General features: G+C 45.1%; 1 protein-coding gene across 1 annotated transcript in view; it reads right to left on the bottom strand.

Moving 5' to 3' along the window:
* The window catches only part of TRPM8 (transient receptor potential cation channel subfamily M member 8), an 87540-nt gene that overhangs the window by 68336 nt on the left and 314 nt on the right, over positions 1-18890 (bottom strand). The window contains exons 2-5 of the mRNA XM_007463909.1: positions 9023-9096; positions 4302-4458; positions 2670-2847; positions 2-84 (exon numbers count right to left, since the gene is read on the bottom strand). Of these exons, the coding sequence (XP_007463971.1) occupies positions 2-84; positions 2670-2847; positions 4302-4458; positions 9023-9096 (492 nt within the window). The remainder of the gene's footprint in view (position 1; positions 85-2669; positions 2848-4301; positions 4459-9022; positions 9097-18890) is intronic.

Raw genomic sequence — 18890 nt, 5'->3', positions numbered from 1 at the left:
TCCTGCTGATGGTGTTATCTCTCACTACCTCTCCAATGAACTTCATCAGCCCATAATGGGTGCCTCCAGTGAGAATCCAGGCACCTGTCAACAAGAGAGAAGAACAAACGCTCAGCTGGCTCTGCGTAAGTTTCCCATCCTTTGCTCCACCCCAAAAGAAGCCCCACCCGTGAGCACTAGGACGCGGCATAACTGGCCACACTTTGCGCTGGGCTTGACCTCTGACCACATAGAAAGGAAGGAAAAGAAGGTCTCCAAGTTTCTAAGAGATTCTGGTTTAAAAACAACACGGATTCTGGACGCACTCTAGACCCACATCATCAGACTCTGTGGGTGGGACCAGGGAACCTGCCTCTTTAACCAGCCTCTCGGGTAGATCTTTTTATGGGTAATGAATGCCTGGCCTGAGCCTTTGAGCAAGTTAGGCAGCGTCATCGTGGAAAGTGGAGCGCTCTGCTCCCAGAGCCCCTTCAGGGATCCTGGTGACCTTCCTGGCATGACCCTGGTGCCTACGATTTAACTTTACAATTACACAGTTTTGCACACTGGTGCTTTAAGGTTTTCATTTGATGATTTTTGCAGTGTCAAAGGTGTTGCACAGTTTTGTTTTTGTTTACAAAATTGAAGTAAATAATACCTAAAAAATATTATCTCACATAATAATAGAATCTAAAGTTGGAAATGCCCCTAGTCTAATACGTTACCCACACAGGAATCCAGCCTGAGGCTGGGTCACCAGCCTCCCCTGATTAGCTCTGGTAATGGAAGCCTCAGGAGTCCCGAAGCAAGCCCCCTCCCACAGCTGTTAGAAAGTCCTTTTGTTCATTTTTGTCTCCATTCTCTTCTTCTGCTACAGTCTTCCTGATGATGAACTAATTTAGTCCTCTCCCACATAAAAGTCTTTCCAATATTTTAAGGTAAATGTGATGTGGTTCTTAGACGTTTCAGACCCAATTCCTTCAGCCAGCTCTCACTGGATGTGAACCCAGACCCCTTGGCAGCCAGCCTCCTTCCTGCAGACAGATTTCAGTTGTCAACATCCCCCTCTCAAATGAGGCAATGGGAGGCATAGTAGCTCTCCACAAGGAGACAAGTAACCTCCCTGCTCTGGCCCCTCACTTCATCTATGTAGATGTCCCAGCCCAGGGACTTTTGCCTGCTTTGCTCTACTCTATTCCCAGCACCTAAAACAATTCCTGACACATAGCAGGCATTTAAGAAGTATTTGCTGAATGAATGAATTATGTATGTTCAGATCTAGTAGTAAGGAAGTTGAGTCGCTGGGTTTCATAACAAAGTAACTACCTACTGTGTGGTCCCCTCTGACTGGTCAGGAAATTAAGAATAAATGGGGGAGGGGTGCCACAGTTTCTTCTTGACATTAAGGAAAAACGTATCTAAACCAAGACATGCTTCCTTAGTTCTGTCAACTAATATGCTTAAGAAAGAAGTTTTTAAAATGTTAGCCTTAGATAAACTAATAAAACACAGGTTAGGCTTTGATAAATAGAATCTAACCTTGAAATTAGAGTTTAACATTCTAGTTAAACTCAAATGGAAATAAGGCTGCAAAAACAATTGGCCTATACTCTTCAAAACTGCCCTGAAAGACTGAAAAAAGCTAGAGTAGTCCCAGATGAAAGAAAGGTTTTCCGTTTCCTATGATACAAAAAGCTAAATGGATTGGAATTCAGATGGAGAAAAAAAAAAATTTTTTTCTCTGAAGAGAAAAAAATTGCTAGGATAATTAGCAAAAAATTGCTAGGATAATTAGCAAAACGAAACCAAGGACTGTTTGTTAGGCAACAGTGTAGGTCAAGGTTAACTTTCTCAGGTTTGATAGTTGCGTCGGGTTATCTGAGAGAACACCCCTGTTCTTCAGCGATGCTCACACATTTAGGCACTAAGGGTTATGATACCTAAAATTTACTCTCAGTGATTTTTTTTTAAAGCCATAATATGTGGATATTTACAGAGAGAGAGAAGATTAATATGGGAAAATGTTAACAATTGATGAGCCTCAGTGAAAGGGGTACAGATATTCCTTGTATTATTCTTCCAACTCTTCTGTAGGTCTGACATTTTTCATAATAAAAAGTTAAAAAGAAAAAAATAAGCTGAATATTTCAAATAACAAAGCCACGGTTATTTGTTTTGATCTCCATCAGACAGTTACATGGTCCTTACAACCTGCCAGGCACTAACAGTATTTCCAAAACACACCACTGATCCCAAAATTAAAGAGCAGACGAATGAAACTTTCCTTTTTGATTCGCCAGAACACTCTGGGTAAAAGTTCACACGTAAAAATAACAAAATGAAAAATTTAGATTAAAAGAAACATAAAATTACCCACAAGGAAGTTCCTTAACGCTGAGTTTAAAGAGCTACGGTGTCTCCACCCTCCACCTACCCCCTCACCATCGTCCAGAGCTCCCGGTCTGTCCCTTCATTGAAGGATCTTGTTTTTAATTAAGATAATGATTAATCATACAGTTCTAGAGCATCTGGAGTCTGAGCATGATTGCAAAGGAGAATTTCGTTCCGGCTCTGAAGACGCTGCGCAGCCTGGATGGACAAACCCGCGGGCGCAAGGTCCCCGCCGCCGCAGGGAAGGTCCCGTGGCTGCAGCAGGGACAGCCGCGTGGACGCAACGGGGGCCGACGCACCTTTCGACTGCGCGATGTAGATCAGGCGGCTGAAGATCTTGCGCATGCGCGGCTTCAGGGCGAAGTTTTTGGCGCCGCCGGTCACCGAGATGACCAGGTTGGGCGTTTTCAGGTGCCAGTGCTGGGTCAGCAGCTCGTAGAGGGTTTCCGCGTCCGTGTCGCAGGACAGTCGGATATACTGTGGGGAAGAGGGGAAGCATCAGGTTCCGCAGGTGTTCTCCTGATGGTGGGACTTAGCCCAGTTTACCTGCTCCTTAGGGAGGGGGAGAGGGGAGCACAATGCAGCCGAGGAGCGTCCCCTTGGGGAAGTGGAAGGAAGGCAGTGGAGTGGAGGTGGGTGTGGGTGCCCCTGCAGGAACCCCCCATCCCAAACCGGCTGAAGAACTTGGGACTTCATCCTAAAGGGAGTAGAGCACCTGTGAGGTGTTCTAAGCAGAGTAGAAGCCGGATGGGATTTATATTTTAGAGAGTCCTCCAGCGGCAGTGTTGACTATGGGACAAGACAGGTAGGGAGAGATGCAGGGAGGTGAAACAGTGGTGGCCCATCCTGGGACAGAGGCCTTGGGAACAGACAGAGTGGACAGAGCCGGGTCACCTTCCAGAGCTGCAGCTGCAGGGCCTGGGGAGGTGAGGGGTCAAGGCCCAGCTTCCAGCTGCCTGAGGACGGCTGTGTCACTGGGACAGAGGACACAGGAGGATTTAAGGAGACTGTTAACCATTGCCTACTGAAAATTGGCATTGTCATCTGCCTCTACAAGGATGAAATCAATAGCCACTGCAGTCGCTGACCTTCAACACACCCTGAAAGGAGTGCAGGGTGGAGATCAGGAAGGAGGCCCTCTGTGCTCTGGGAAAAACTGGCAGAACAGGATTTCAGATAGTTAGATATTTTTCAGGAGATTTTATGAGCCCAAATTCTTGCATCTCCTTGTATCTGGAAAAGCACTAAAATCGTTAACGGAGACACATCTGCTCCTCGTGACGGGCAAGAAACCTCTGCCAACATGTGTGCTTGACTGCACGTCCCCCCTTCTCTAAAATCACAGATAACACCGCCCCCACCCCCTTCGGAGCAGTTCCTCAGAGCTATCTGAGACGCTGTCTCCTGGGCTACAGTCCTCATTTTGCCCCAAATAAAACTTAACTCACAGCTCTCATGTTGTGCTTCTTTTTTTTTTTTTTCATTTGACATAATCATTAAACATCTTTGTAGAATCCTGTGTAAGAGCCTGCAGTGTGATCGTGTAGAGAAGAATGTCACCTTATTCAAGGCCACATTTATTCTCAAGAATGTCACACACCAAACTAAACCAGATGATGATTCACAAGCACATTTGTCGGGCCTTTTGTAGCAATGAGGGCCAACGTGGATGTCACATGACCCTGCCCTGTGCCTAGAGAAAGGACCCTGGGTGAGAAGCCAGTCCTCACCCCTGGAGTGTTGCCATGGCACATAATCTAATCACAGCTTTTGATTTTCACAAGATATATCTTCTTCTGCAATCATTTTTGGATTGACTACCCATCTCTCCCACCTCCATGCGTCCTATTAGACAATTCAAGGTAACTCAAGGTAGCCCACACCATGTTAGCATATGGATTAGCTAGTTCAAGTAGGAAAGCATTGCTCACCTTTCCTTTCTTCCCCAGAGTCTCAAACTGAATATCCCCAAAAGCATCAGTGGGAAATTCCTTGGTGTGTTTCTTGTAATTCCATTTCTCATTTTGGTTGATCTGGGTGCCTTCTATGTGCTGGCTCTGGGTATAGCCACACTTGCACACATTTTCCCTGAGCGGAAGGATATTGATGGGAAGGAATAGCTTTCATTAAACCTGCTTAAATATTTCATCACGTTTCTTAGAATAGACCACACACAATTAGTTTAAATAAACACAAAAAGAGATTTCACCATCACATCTAATTTTCAGACTATTTTCATCATCTCAGTTGGTTGTTTAAAAACTATCTTGCGGGGGCTTCCCTGGTGGCGCAGTGGTTGAGAGTCCGCGCCACTGAGCCTGCGCGTCCAGAGCCTGTGCTCCGCAACGGGAAAGGCCACAACAGTGAGAGGCCCGCGTACCGCAAAAAAAAAAAAAGAAAACTATCTTGGTGTTTTACCCCTGTGACATGGAAGATCCAGGCAACACAATACAATTGTATCTCCGCTGAGAAAGAAGAAAGCATGAATGCAGGGAGAGGTGGAGATAAAAGACAAACAGAGAAGACCACTTGAGCCTCCACCTGCTCCAGCCATGGTCCTAACAATTCTAGACTCCCAGCCACTTCTCTCTCTCAGGTTCTGCATGGCATTTCTATTTCCTTAGAGTAAATCTCCCCATTTAGGTTAAGCTAGCTCGGGTTCCTTGCAACTGAAAGTCTTAATTACTATAAGTATGGAAATTATCTGTATTCAAAAATATACGTCAAAACATTCAATATTTTCTAGAGCTATAAAAATTGAGCTAGAACCTGGATCCAAAGTCACTCCTCCACCAGAAATCTTGCCTCTTTCCGAACAGTTGCCTGGGGCATCGCTCAGTTTGGCCAAGAAAAGAAATCAACCAGAACTGATAACAGTTGCCTTAACCTTTTCTCTAACTGAGCCTGGGGGCACTTCCTGAGCCAAGGCCACTCCCACTGCTCTCAGGGTCCTCCTCACTAGGGTCCAACTTGGCTTCCTCCCCTCTGTCTTTAGCTGTTACTGTCCCACTATCCTTTGGGGTCTGTCCACACCCACCCAAGTTCATTGCGGGACTGGGGAGGGAATTCCCTGCCCCACCTGTCTTTGCTACAACTGAAGACCGACTCTCGAGCCCTTTTCCCTTCCAAGGGTAGGGGTGTGTCTCGGGTGACCCCTGTCTCCATCTTGATGAGGGGGCTGGTAGTCCTCCAAGCACCAGTTTACATGAACTGGCTTACAAATGGAGAAGCGGCAGGAAGAATGCCAGGAAGGCATCAGGAGCACAGATACATGGAGAAGGCAAAGGAGTGCCAGAGACGGAGAGGACGGGAGAGCGGCAGGACGTTAGTTCTACCCCTCAGGACAAGTCTGAATCCTTTGGAGCCTCACTGTCAATATAGTAGCCACAAGCCACGTGTTGCAATTGACTTTAAAAGTAATTTAATTTAACTTAATTTGAAAATTCAATGCCATGGTTGCACGAGCCACATTTCAAGCGCTCGCTAGTCACAGGTGGCTAGTGGCTACCATATGGGACGATGCAGATAAAAAAATATTTCTGGGACTTCCCTGGTGGTGCAGTGGTTAAGAATCCGCCTGCCAACACAGGGGACGGGGGTTTGAGCCCTGGTCCAGGAAGATCCCACATGCCGCGGAGCAGCTAAGCCCGTGCACCACAATTACTGAGCCTGCACTCTAGAGCCTGTGAGCCACAACTACTGAACCCGCATGCCTAGAGCCAATGCTCCGCAACAAGAAAAGCCACCGCAACGAGAAGCCCGCACACCGCAACAAAGAGTAGCCCCTGCTTGCCGCAACTAGAGAAAGCCTGCACGCAGCAGCGAAGCTCCAATGCAGCCAAAAATAAATTAAATAAATAAAGTTTTTTAAAGTTTTTTTAATTTAAAAAAAGAATATTTCCATCATAGTAATAATAGAAAGTTCCATTACACAGAGCCCGTTACAGCAAAAGTAATGTTCTTCCTTTTTCTACCTAGAACCCAGCCTGGCCGAGGCAGTGAGAACTGAAGAGAATAAACCCAGATCCAGGGACTTACAGCCTCAGGAGTGCCAGGAGGTGGCCCCTAAGCTGGACAGCAGTGTCTCAGAGGGTACCTGGCAATAGGAGCCATGGTCCGGCATCACTCCCTAGTGACCACGCAAGAAACAGACATCCGAAGGGTTTAAAGTAGAGAAACATGAGTGGTCTGGGCTTAGCACATGTAAAGCAGCTCTGGGGAGATTTGGGGCAGCCTATGTCACCTGATGTGGCAAGTAGCTGCAAAATTACAGTAACACTATTACTAGTCATTTCCCTTGATTCACTTGTCCGATGAGTAATTCAGATTACACAGAGCATCCCCACTGCCGATGGAGAGATGAAAATAATAAATACAGGAAGTTAAAATCTTATAGAGTCTTCACTCTGGTCTATAACCTTGGGTCCCCTCTGACATGGGCACTGGAAGACCCTGAGGTGTTCCTGTCCTGTGCTGGTGTTGTGGAGGGCAGGGACTGCTCACCACATCTCCCTTTATTTGGGGCCAGACTTGAGTGGTAGTCAAGCACCATAAGGTGGGCAGCCATAGGTTTCCCTACCTCGCATCCACTTCTCCTTCTGCTAGTAGGAACACCTGATTTTCCTTTGAGGAATCATCCTTTCCACACCAGGTCCATGTGGACACAACACCCAAGGCTGGCCAGTCACATATTCCATTGCCCAGTTGCAGGGATTAGAGTGGGTGCCTGACCCATGCCAGGCCAATAAGAGCCATGAACGTGAGCCCAGGACTTTGGGTGAAATTGCTAGGAACAAAGCCCTCTTTCCCCTCACTGGTAAGCTGAAAAGGTGTCAGCCAGAGTTGTGGTGTCCATTTTGCCACCACTAATAAAGAGCCTGCCCACCCAGAGAAGGACAGAACCGCAGGTAGAAAGAGGCAGGGTCTTGGCGACACTGAGCCCTGGATGTGGCTGTCCCATTACAATCACCACTCACTTAGGCCAATTAGACTGGATATCTGCAGCTGACAAGGTGCTGATGATTATAGTCAGCCCGAGACAGGATTGTTCTTAGAAGGGGCAGGAGCTGGGCATAAAAGGGATGCACAAGGAGGAATCAGAAAACTGAGTTCAATCCTTCATCTATCCCCTGCCAGCCATGTGACCCTGGGTAAAACACTGAGCCCCTCCAGGCCTCACTTGCCTTGTCAGTCAAATGATAACAGCTACCTTGCAGGGCGTTGTAGAATTGCTAATCAAGTACATGAGTCCCCACGACATAGTCAACGCCCAATAAATATTTGTTGAATGAGTGAACGAATCCAAACAGTGTTTTCTACCAGTCAAACAAATAGATTAACGGCAAAATCTTTCAGGGAAACATGCGGGGAATAAACAGCTGACTCACAGAGTTTATACTCTGTCAAAATGACTCATAATGACTAAGTTTATACCAATGACAAAATAGAGATCTCTTAGTTTTTCCAATGTTCGCTTTCTAATTCGTACAAAGTAGGAAAACACATTGACTGAGAACTTTCTACGGCAGGAATTTTATGTATCGTCCCACTGCACCCTTACTACAACCCAGGAGGTGTACTTTGCCAGCGGTTTAGGATAAGAGGATTCAGTTCAGAAAAGAGAATAATTGGTTCAAGTTCATGCAGTGAGCAGGCAGCCAGGCCCAGGCTGGATCCAACGCTGATTCTAAGGCCCCTGCTCTTACTGCCTTCCTCTGGGCACTGCCTCTGTTCAACAGAGTCAATGCTTTAATTACAAACTACAGCAGCAGGTAAACAATCAATTAATAGCTGGACTATTACATATAGAATGGATAAACAACAAGGTCGTATTGCATGGCACCAGGAACTATACTCAATATCCTATGATAAACCATAATGTAAAAGAATATTTTGAAAAGAAGGCATCTATGTTCATAACTGAATCACCTTGCCGAAATTAACACAACTTTGTAATCAACTATACTTTAATTAAAAAATAATAGCTAGACTCTCTCCTATCACCAGTAAGCAAAAGAGAGGGGGCAGAGAGGAAAAAGGTGAGAGGGAGGGAGGACTAAAATCACTTCGTTAGATCCCAGGGCACCTTCTGTGGGAAACACCAGAGGTCAGTCCACTTATCACTGGCCCACTAGGTAGCATTTGCTGAGGACCTCCTGTGGGCAGAGCTGCTGGAGGTGCTCCCCAAGGCTTTTGTGACTCAGCCTCGATGTTTCAAGACACACGAGATTCAGAGAAGATGAACACCCGGTCAGATGGGAAGGGCCACAGTCAACAGCCTGGCAGAGGAGCCGGTCAGATTGCCACATGCACGCATGCCTGGGGTCTCCTGCCAACCGCTATGAAACAACAAGGTTCACTGCCATGGTCACTCTGGTGGGCTCCCAGGCTCGTGGGAATATCAAAGAGAGTGACAGCCTGTCTTGGAGCCTTTACCAACTACTGACAAAGCTTAAAATATGAAATGAGATGATACCTCTCCAGGGACAACTGCTTGCCAAACTCTTCCTGTTCACACACCGTTTCTGAGAATTGCAAGATGGAAACAACTTGAATAATGAACTAGTGAGCAATTTGTTTGTCTGTCGTCATGGTGGTCAATAATTTATTTTTGAACATCGTAGCAAAAAATGGAGGCAAAGTAGTTGCTTACGTGGCCTTGGAATCTTTGGTAAAGAAGACGCACTCCCGTTTCTTAAAATTTGCTTGAATGAAATTCACCAAGTCCTTTGGAGAAAGAACATTAGAACAACACGTCACTAATTTGTTCTCATCCCCTGCTGCTCTTCATGAATGACTTAAACCTACTTCAAAGGTTTTAAGGATTCACCGCACATCATAGCAACCAGCATCCACTCATGCTTTTAGAGTACACAAAGTTTGTAAAAAGAGGCATACATTTACATTTTTATAACTAAATGCAATTTTTTCTAAAAGTTACTTGGCAGCATCTTGTAACAAATGTCTTTATATACATACAAAGTATGTTTTTCTGACTCTAAGGCAACTGGGGGAATATAAGCATTTATTGATAGTTTAGCATAAATAATGTTTTATTGCAGATTCTAGTTCCTCTTATGCTTGCTTTTCAAAAGAAGGTATATTCCAAATGCTCCTTCCAGAGTTGCATCTGTCCCCCACCATGGGCAAGGTGGTAAGGCATATCCGGGACCTAATTCTGACAAACAACGGAACGCTTCCCTTTAGTCGGCAGAAACAAACCCCTTGGAGTTGAAGAATACTTCGAAAATATTTACACTCCTCAAAGTGGGAGAAGATATTTGCAACATATATTAATCATCATAAGATTGGTAAATAGAATATATAAAAGACTGTAAGTCACTAAGAATAAGACAGACAACCTTGTGGGAAAAAGGCAAAAGACATGAGCAGGCATTAAATAAAAGAGGACACACAGATGTGTGAAAAGAAGATCAACCTTGTCAGTAATGAGGCAAATGTGAAGTGAAACCACGATGACATCCCGTTACACACCCACCAGGCTGGAAAAATTGAGAAGCCATTGGCACCAAATGCCAGTGAAGAGCCAGGCAGGGGGCCTCAGCCCGCTATGGGCCGTGAGTGAATTGGCTCGACCACTCTGGGAAACTGTCCACCACTGTCCCCTAGAAATAGTCCCTGTGTCCTGTGAATGACCAGCAAGCTCAGATGGCTGGCACCACGCTGCCAGCTTTAGGGGTTTGTCTTGTTCCGTGGAGGTGGGGCTGGCAGCCCAAACCCACTTCCCTCAGGTCGCCAGGCGCCAGCAGTTCTCAGACAGTGTCATGTGGGTTTGCCCCCCGGCCTTGCACCAAAGCCAGGCCTGACTCATCAGCCCCCCACAGTGAGGTCACGAAAGGCGAGGCAGCACTCCCTCTCCTGGAAGAAGGTCCACCACGCCTCCAGCAGTCCCCCCTTTGCTAGCCCCTACCCCCACCAACGTACATCCTGAGACATCAGAGCATGGGGACCTCGTGCCCCAAGTTTCCCCAGAAGTCCTGTGTCTTAACCCCAATTCCCATGAGGGAGAGATGTTCGCCTTTACCCATCGGCCTCAAGCCGAAGAACCTTCTCCAGAGAGAACATCCCACATCCAGGAAGGCTCAGAGTGGCCCTGCTCCTAATAGCAAAACCCGAAACCCAAATGTTCACCCTGCTAAGGCTGGACAGACGTGCACAAGATGGAGCGTGGCCCAGCAGGAGTGAATCAACAGCCATTACACCTGGCAACACAGAGGGACCACAAACACAGGATGGTGAGCAAGAAATGAATTCACAAAGGAATACTTATTGTGTAATTCCACAAATATCAAAACAGACAAAACAAAGCCATGTATTGTTTAGGGACATATATTCAAATCATAAGCTTATAAATAAAAGCAGGACCAGGGAACACAAAATTCAGGATAGCTGTCGCCTTTGGCATGGAGGGCACGTGGGGGACTCCTGAAAACGGCTGATGGTGGGTGCAAGCGTGTTCATTTTATTATTCTTCCTTAGGCTGGGAATTTACATTTGCATGTACTTTTCTACAAATAATAAAAATGTAGAGAGCAAAAATAAATCCTACACTCATCTGAACGTGAAAAATTTTGAAAACCTGTGATGCCCTTTCTTCCTCAGAATATTTTCTAGCTCTTCACTAATTTTAAGTCTACTTAACACAGATGAAGAAAACTCAACAGTATAAGCTTATATGTATAAGCTTGTGAAATTGATGATGGTGGAGGAGGGGTGGTGATAAAATCGGCCTTGTTAGGGCTTCCGGGAAGATGGCGGAAGAGTAAGACGAGGAGATCACCCCCCTCCCCACAGATACACCAGAAATACATCTACACGTGGAACAACTCCTACAGAACACCTACTGAACGCTGGCAGAAGACCTCAGACCTCCCAAAAGGCAAGAAACTCCCCACGTACCTCGGTAGGGCAGAATAAAAAAGAATAAACAGAGACAAAAGGATAGGGACGGGACCTGCACCAGTGGGAGGCAGCCGTGAAGGAGGAAAGGTTTCCACACACTAGGAGCCCCTTCGCGGGCAGAGATTGCGGGAGGCGGAGCGGGGAGCTTCGGAGCCGCGGAGGACGGCACAGCAACAGGGGTGCGGAGGGCAAAGCAGAGAGAATCCCGCACAGAGGACCGATGCCGACCGGCACTCACCAGCCGGAGAGGCTTGTCTGCTCCCCTGCCGGGGCGGGCGGGCCTGGGAGCTGAGGCTCGGGCTTCGGTCCGGAGCGCAGGGAGAGGACTGGGGTTGGCGGTGTGAACACAGCCTGCAGGGGTTAGTGCGCCACGGCTGGCCGGGAGGGAGTCCGGGAAAAGTCTGCAGGTGCCGAAGAGGCAAGAGACTTTTTCTTCCCTCTTTGTTTCCTGGTGCGCGAGGAGACGGGATTCAGAGCGCTGCTTAAAGGAGCTCCAGAGACGGGCGCGAGCCGCGGCTAAAACCGCGGACCCCAGAGACGGGCATGAGACGCTAAGGCTGCTGCTGCCGCCACCAAGAAGCCTGTGTGCGAGCACAGGTCACTACCCACACCCCACTTCCGGGGAGGCTGTGCAGCCCGCCACTGCCAGGGTCTCGGGATCCAGGGACAGCTTCCCCGGGAGAACGCACGGCGCGCCTCAGGCCGGTGCAACGTCACGCCGGCCTCTGCCGCCGCAGGCCCGCCCCGCACTCCGTGCCCCGCCCTCCCCCGCGGCCTGAGTGAGCCAGAGCCCCCGAATCAGCGGCTCCTTTAACCCCGTCCTGTCTGAGCGAAGAACAGCCTCCCTCCGGCGACCTACACGCGCAGGCGGGGCCAAATCCAAAGCTGAGCCCGGGAGCTGTGCGAACAAAGAGAAAGGGAAATCTCTCCCAACAGCCTCAGGAGCAGCGGATTAAAGCTCCACAATCAACTTGATGTACCCTGCATCTGTGGAATACCTGAATAGATAATGAATCATCCAAAATTAAGGAGGTGGACTTTGAGAGCAAGATTTGATTTTTTTCCCCTTTTCCCTTTTTTGTGAGTGTGTATGTGTATGTCTGTGTGAGATTTTGTCTGTATAGCTTTGCTTCCACCATTTGTCCTAGGGTTCTATCCGTCCATTTTGTTTTTTTGGGTTTTTTTTTTTTTTTCTCTTAGTAATTATTTTTTATTTTAATAACTGTATTATATTTTATCTTTATTTTATTTTACTTTATCTTCTTTCTTTTTTTCCTTCCTTCCTTCCTTCCTCCCTCCCTCCCTCCCTCTCTCCCTCCCTCCCTCCCTCCCTCCTTTCTTTCTTTCTTTCTTTCTTTCTTTCTTTCTTTCTTTCTTTCTTTCTTTCTACTTTTTCTCCCTTTTATTCTGAGCCGTGTGGATGAAAGGCTCTTGGTGCTGCAGCCAGGAGTGAGTGCTCTGCCTCTGAGGTGGGAGAGCCAACTTCAGGACACTGGTCCACAAGACACCTCCCAGCTCCACATAATATCAAACAGCAAAAATCTCCCAGAGATCTCCATCTCAACACCAGCACCCAGCTTCACACAACGACCAGCAAGCTACAGTGCTGGACATCCTATGCCAAACAACTAGCAAGACAGGAACACAGCCCCATCCATTGGCAGAGAGGCTGCCTAAAATCATAATAAGTCCACAGACACCCCAAAACACACCACCAGACGTGGACCTGCCCACCAGAAAGACAAGATCCAGCCTCATCCACCAGAACACAGGCACTAGTCCCCTCCACCAGGAAGCCTACACAACCCACTGAACAAACCTTAGCCACTGGAGACAGACATCAAAAACAACGGGAGCTACGAACTTGCAGCCTGCAAAAAGGTGAACCCAATCACAGTAAGATAAGCAAAATGAGAAGACAGAAAAACACACAGCAGATGAAGGAGCAAGATAAAAACCCACCAGACCTAACAAATGAAGAGGAAATAGGCAGTCTACCTGAAAAAGAGTTCAGAATAATGATAGTAAAGATGATCCAAAATCTTGGAAATAGAATGGACAAAATGCAAGAAGCAGTTAACAAGGACCTAGAAGAAATAAAGATGAAACAGACAATGATGAACAACACAATAAATGAAATGAAAAATACTCTAGATGGGATCAATAGCAGAATAAATGAGGCAGAAGAACGGATAAGTGACCTGGAAGATAAAATAGTGGAAATAACTACTGCAGAGCAGAATAAAGAAAAAAGAATGAAAAGAACTGAGGACAGTCTCAGAGACCTCTGGGACAACATTAAACGCACCAACATTCGAATTATAGGGGTTCCAGAAGAAGAAGAGAAAAAGAAAGGGACTGAGAAAATATTTGAAGAGATTATAGTTGAAAACTTCCCTAATATGGGAAAGGAAATCGTTAATCAAGTCCAGGAAGCACAGAGAGTCCCATACAGGATAAATTCAAGGAGAAATACGCCAAGACACATATTAATCAAACTGTCAAAAACTAAATACAAAGAAAGCATATTAAAAGCAGCAAGGGAAAAACAACAAATAACACACAAGGGAATCCCCATAAGGTTAACAGCTGATCTCTCAGCAGAAACTCTACAAGCCAGAAGGGAGTGGCAGGACATACTGAAAGTGATGAAGGAGAAAAACCTGCAACCAAGATTACTCTACCCAGCAAGGATCTCATTCAGATTTGATGGAGAAATTAAAACCTTTACAAGACAAGCAAAAGCTGAGAGAGTTCAGCACCACCAAACCAGCTCTACAACAACTGCTAAAAACATCTCTAGGCAAGAAACACAAGAGAAGGATAAGACCTACAATAACGAACCCAAAACAATTAAGAAAATGGGAATAGGAACATACATATCGATAATTACCTTAAATGTAAATGGACTAAATGCTCCCACCAAAAGACACAGATTGGGCTGAATGGGTAAAAAAACAAGACCCATATATTTGTTGTCTACAAGAAACCCACTTCAGACCTAGAGACACATACAGACTGAAGGTAAGGGCATGGAAAAAGATATTTCATGCAAATGGAAACCAAAAGAAAGCTGGAGTAGCAATTCTCATATCAGACAAAATAGACTTTAAAATAAAGACTATCAGAAGAGACAAAGAAGGACACTACATAATGATCAAGGGATCGATCCAAGAAGAAGATATAACAATTGTAAATATTTATGCACCTAACATAGGAGCACCTCAATACATAAGGCAAATACTAACAGCCATAAAAGGGGAAATCAAAAGTAACACATTCATAGTAGGGGACTTTAACACCCCACTTTCACCAATGGACAGATCATCCAAAATGCAAATAAATAAAGAAACACAAGCTTTAAATGATACATTAAACAAGATGGACTTAATTGATATTTATAGGACATTCCATCCAAAAACAACAGAATACACATTTTTCTCTAGTGCTCATGGAACATTCTCCAGGACAGATCATATCTTGGGTCACAAATCAAGCCTTGGTAAATTTAAGAAAATTGAAATCGTATCGAGTGTCTTTTCCAAGCACAATGCTATGAAACTAGATATGAGTTACAGGAAAAGATCTGTAAAAAATACAGACACATGGAGGCTAAACAACACACTACTTAATAACGAAATGATCACTGAAGAAATCAAAGAGAAAATCAAAAAATACCTAGAAACAAATGACAATGGAGACACGACGACCCAAAATCTATGGGATGCAGCAAAAACAGTTCTAAGAGGGAAGTTTATAGCAATACAATCCTACCTTAAGAAACAGGAAACATCTCGAACAAACAACCTAACCTTGCACCTAAAGCAATTAGAGAAAGAAGAGCAGAAAAACCCCAAAGCTAGCAGAAGGAAAGAAATCATAAAAATCAGATCAGAAATAAATGAAAAAGAAATGAAGGAAACGATAGCAAAGATCCACAAAACTAAAAGCTGGTTCTTTGAGACGATAAACAAAATTGATAAACCATTAGCCAGACTCATCAAGAAAACAAGGGAGAAGACTCAAATCAATAGAATTAGAAATGAAAAAGGAGAAGTAACAACTGACACTGCAGAAATACAAAAAATCATGAGGGATTACTACAAGCAACTCTATGCCAATAAAATGGACAATCTGGAAGAAATGGACAAATTCTTAGAAATGCACAAACTGCCAAGACTGAATCAGGAAGAAATAGAAAATATGAACAGACCAATCACAAACACTGAAATTGAAACTGTGATTAAAAATCTTCCAACAAACAAAAGCCCAGGACCAGATGGCTTCACAGGCGAATTCTATCAAACATTTAGAGAAGAGCTAACACCCATCCTCCTCAAACTCTTCCAAAATATAGCAGAGGGAGGAACACTCCCAAACGCATTCTACGAGGCCAGCATCACCCTGATACCAAAACCAGACAAGGATGTCACAAAGACAGAAAACTACAGGCCAATATCACTGATGAACATAGATGCAAAACTCCTCAACAAAATACTAGCAAACAGAATCCAACAGCACATTAAACGGATCATACACCATGATCAAGTGGGGTTTATTCCAGGAATGCAGGGATTCTTCAATATACGCAAATCAATCAACGTGATACACCATATTAACAAACTGAAGGAGAAAAACCATATGATCATCTCAGTAGATGCAGAGAAAGCTTTCGACAAAATTCAACACCCATTTATGATAAAAACCCTTTAGAAAGTAGGCATAGAGGGAACTTTCCTCAACATAACAAAGGCCATATATGACAAACCCACAGCCAACATCGTCCTCAGTGGTGAAAAACTGAAAGCATTTCCACTAAGATCAGGAACAAGACAAGGTTGCCCACTCTCACCACTCTTATTCAACATAGTTTTGGAAGTTTTCGCCACAGCAATCAGAGAAGAAAAGGAAATAAAAGGAATCCAAATCGGAAAAGAAAAGTAAAGCTGTCACTGTTTGCAGATGACATGATACTATACATAGAGAATCCTAAAGATGCTACCAGAAAACTACTAAACTACAATCAATGAATTTGGTAAAGTAGCAGGATACAAAATTAATGCACAGAAATCTCTGGCATTCCTATATACTAATGATGAAAAATCTGAAAGTGAAATCAAGAAAACACTCCCATTTACCATTGCAACAAAAAGAATAAAATATCTAGGAATAAACCTACCTAAGGAGACAAAAGACCTGTATGCAGAAAATTATAAGACACTGATGAAAGAAATTAAAGATGATACAAACAGATGGAGAGATATACCATGTTCTTGGATTGGAAGAATCAACATTGTGAAAATGACTCTACTACCCAAAGCAATCTATAGATTCAATGCAATCCCTATCAAACTACCACTGGCATTTTTCACAGAACTAGAACAAAAAATTTCACAATTTGTATGGAAACACAAAAGACCCCGAATAGCCAAAGCAATCTTGAGAACAAAAAATGGAGCTGGAGGAATCAGGCTGCCTGACTTCAGACTATACTACAAAGCTACAGTAATCAAGACAGTATGGTACTGGCACAAAAACAGAAAGATAGATCAATGGAATAGGATAGAAAGCCCAGAGATAAACCCATGCACATATGGTGATGAATGGATAAAGATGTGGCACATATATACAATGGAATATTACTCAGCCATAGAAGGAAATGAAATTGAGCTATTTGTAATGAGGTGGATAGACCTAGAGTCTGTCATACAGAGTGAAGTAAGTCAGAAAGAGAAAGACAAATACCGTATGCTAACACATATATATGGAATTTAGGGGAAAAAAATGTCATGAAGAACCTAGGGGTAAGACAGGAATAAAGACACAGACCTACTAGAGAATGGACTTGAGGATATGGGGAGGGGGAAGGGTAAGCTGTGACAAAGCGAGAGAGAGGCATGGACATATATACACTACCAAACGTAAGGTAGATAGCTAGTGGGAAGCAGCCGCATGGCACAGGGATATCAGCTAGGTGCTTTGTGACCACCTGGAGGGGTGGGTTAGGGAGGGTGGGAGGGAGGGAGACGCAAGAGGGAAGAGATATGGGAACATGTGTATATATATAACTGATTCATTTTGTTGTAAAGCAGAAACTAACACACCATTGTAAAGCAATTATAAAAATAAAATAAAATAAATATAGTCTCAATAATTAAACAAAAAATTGTAATAAATAATTACCCAAATTAAAAACAAAAACTGCCTTGTTGCTGAAAGTTCCCTCTGGGGACTTCCCTGGCGGTCCAGTGATTAAGACTCACGCTTCCACTGCAGGGGGCATGGGTGTGATCTCTGGTCAGGGAACTAAGATCCCACATGCCCTGAGGCATGGCCAAAAAAATTTTTTTTAATTAAAAAATAAAGGCCTTTAAAAAAAAAAGTTCCCTCTGAAAAATGTATTTTGCAAAGGTGTGTATTCTCAGGGGCAAACAGGACCGCCCCCCCATAACTGGGATACACTTAGGTGGTCTCAGAAATTCTACCCACAGGGCAGCTGGCATCTCTGAGGGGAGCGGGAAATCCATCCAGAAATCCCATGGGAGCCCAAAGGAGAATGGCAAGGGAGAGTCAGCCTTTGTCTCCCAGAGACACCCATGCCTGCATCCAGGTGTGATCCGGAAAGGCCTTTTCTGCCCTCCCAGAGGTCTGTCAGTGCTGGAGGCTGGAGGAGGGGGCATTGGAGAGGCCACCAGCACCCTCTGCCCACTGTGTAATTCTCACCGGACCAGGGTCAAGGTGATGGCAGGTGCAAAATCTAAGGAGGCGCTGGGTGTTGGGAGTGGCAAGTGCATGGGCGCCCCCGAGAACCCCACCCAGCAGATCAAAATACTGACATGCCCAGCACCCCAGAAGCCCCCGCCCAGTCCCTCCTCCTTCCTTTTTCCAAAGTTAGCCACCGCCCCGACTTTTAACACTCTAGTCGGCGGAAGCTTGGTACCAGACTGGAACGTTGTCTTTATATCCTGACAAATGAGAGTATTCGCTAGGACGTGAGAGTGAACAGAACCACTCGAGGTGGCTGAGGGGTGGAAGAGGCAGCGCAGCCCAGCGGGGAGCCTCCTGCCAGGCGCCCCACCCTGAGTCCGCTCACCCCTAAGCAACAGCTCAGTGTGCCTCTATGTCCTGAAGGCAGCGTGGACACGGGCTTGGAAAGAGGAGAGACAGGTGCCATGGAGAACAGCTAGAAGCTACGGCAAGAATAAATGCAGACCCAGAATGAGCCCCCCGGCCATAGAGTTGACGAAAAGGACTTCAAGAATCACTTCCAAGGTGAACCCACAGGGCTGGAAGCAAGAACACCAAGCATGAAATAGTAAAAGGAATATTAAAAGTGCAGTATTTAGGATTTCATAAAAGTCACTTAACAAGTGCATTCTTGAATGGATAAACAAGGTCCTACTGTACAGCACAGGGAACTATATCCAGTCTCCTGTAATAAACCGCAATGGAAAAGCATGTGAAAAAGCAGGTATATATATGTGTAACTGAATCACTTTGCTCTACAGCCGAAATGAACACTGCTATTTTCTTTAAAAGGCCCCAAATAAGTACATTCTTTAGCAACTCAAGGTTGCAGTCACAATCTTCAAAACAGG

This window comes from Lipotes vexillifer, unplaced genomic scaffold (assembly GCF_000442215.2).
Source record: "Lipotes vexillifer unplaced genomic scaffold, Lipotes_vexillifer_v1.1 scaffold1215, whole genome shotgun sequence".
Lineage (NCBI taxonomy): Eukaryota > Metazoa > Chordata > Mammalia > Artiodactyla > Lipotidae > Lipotes > Lipotes vexillifer.
Note: the sequence above shows the minus strand (reverse complement) of the source record. Positions and strands in the feature narration are given on the sequence as shown.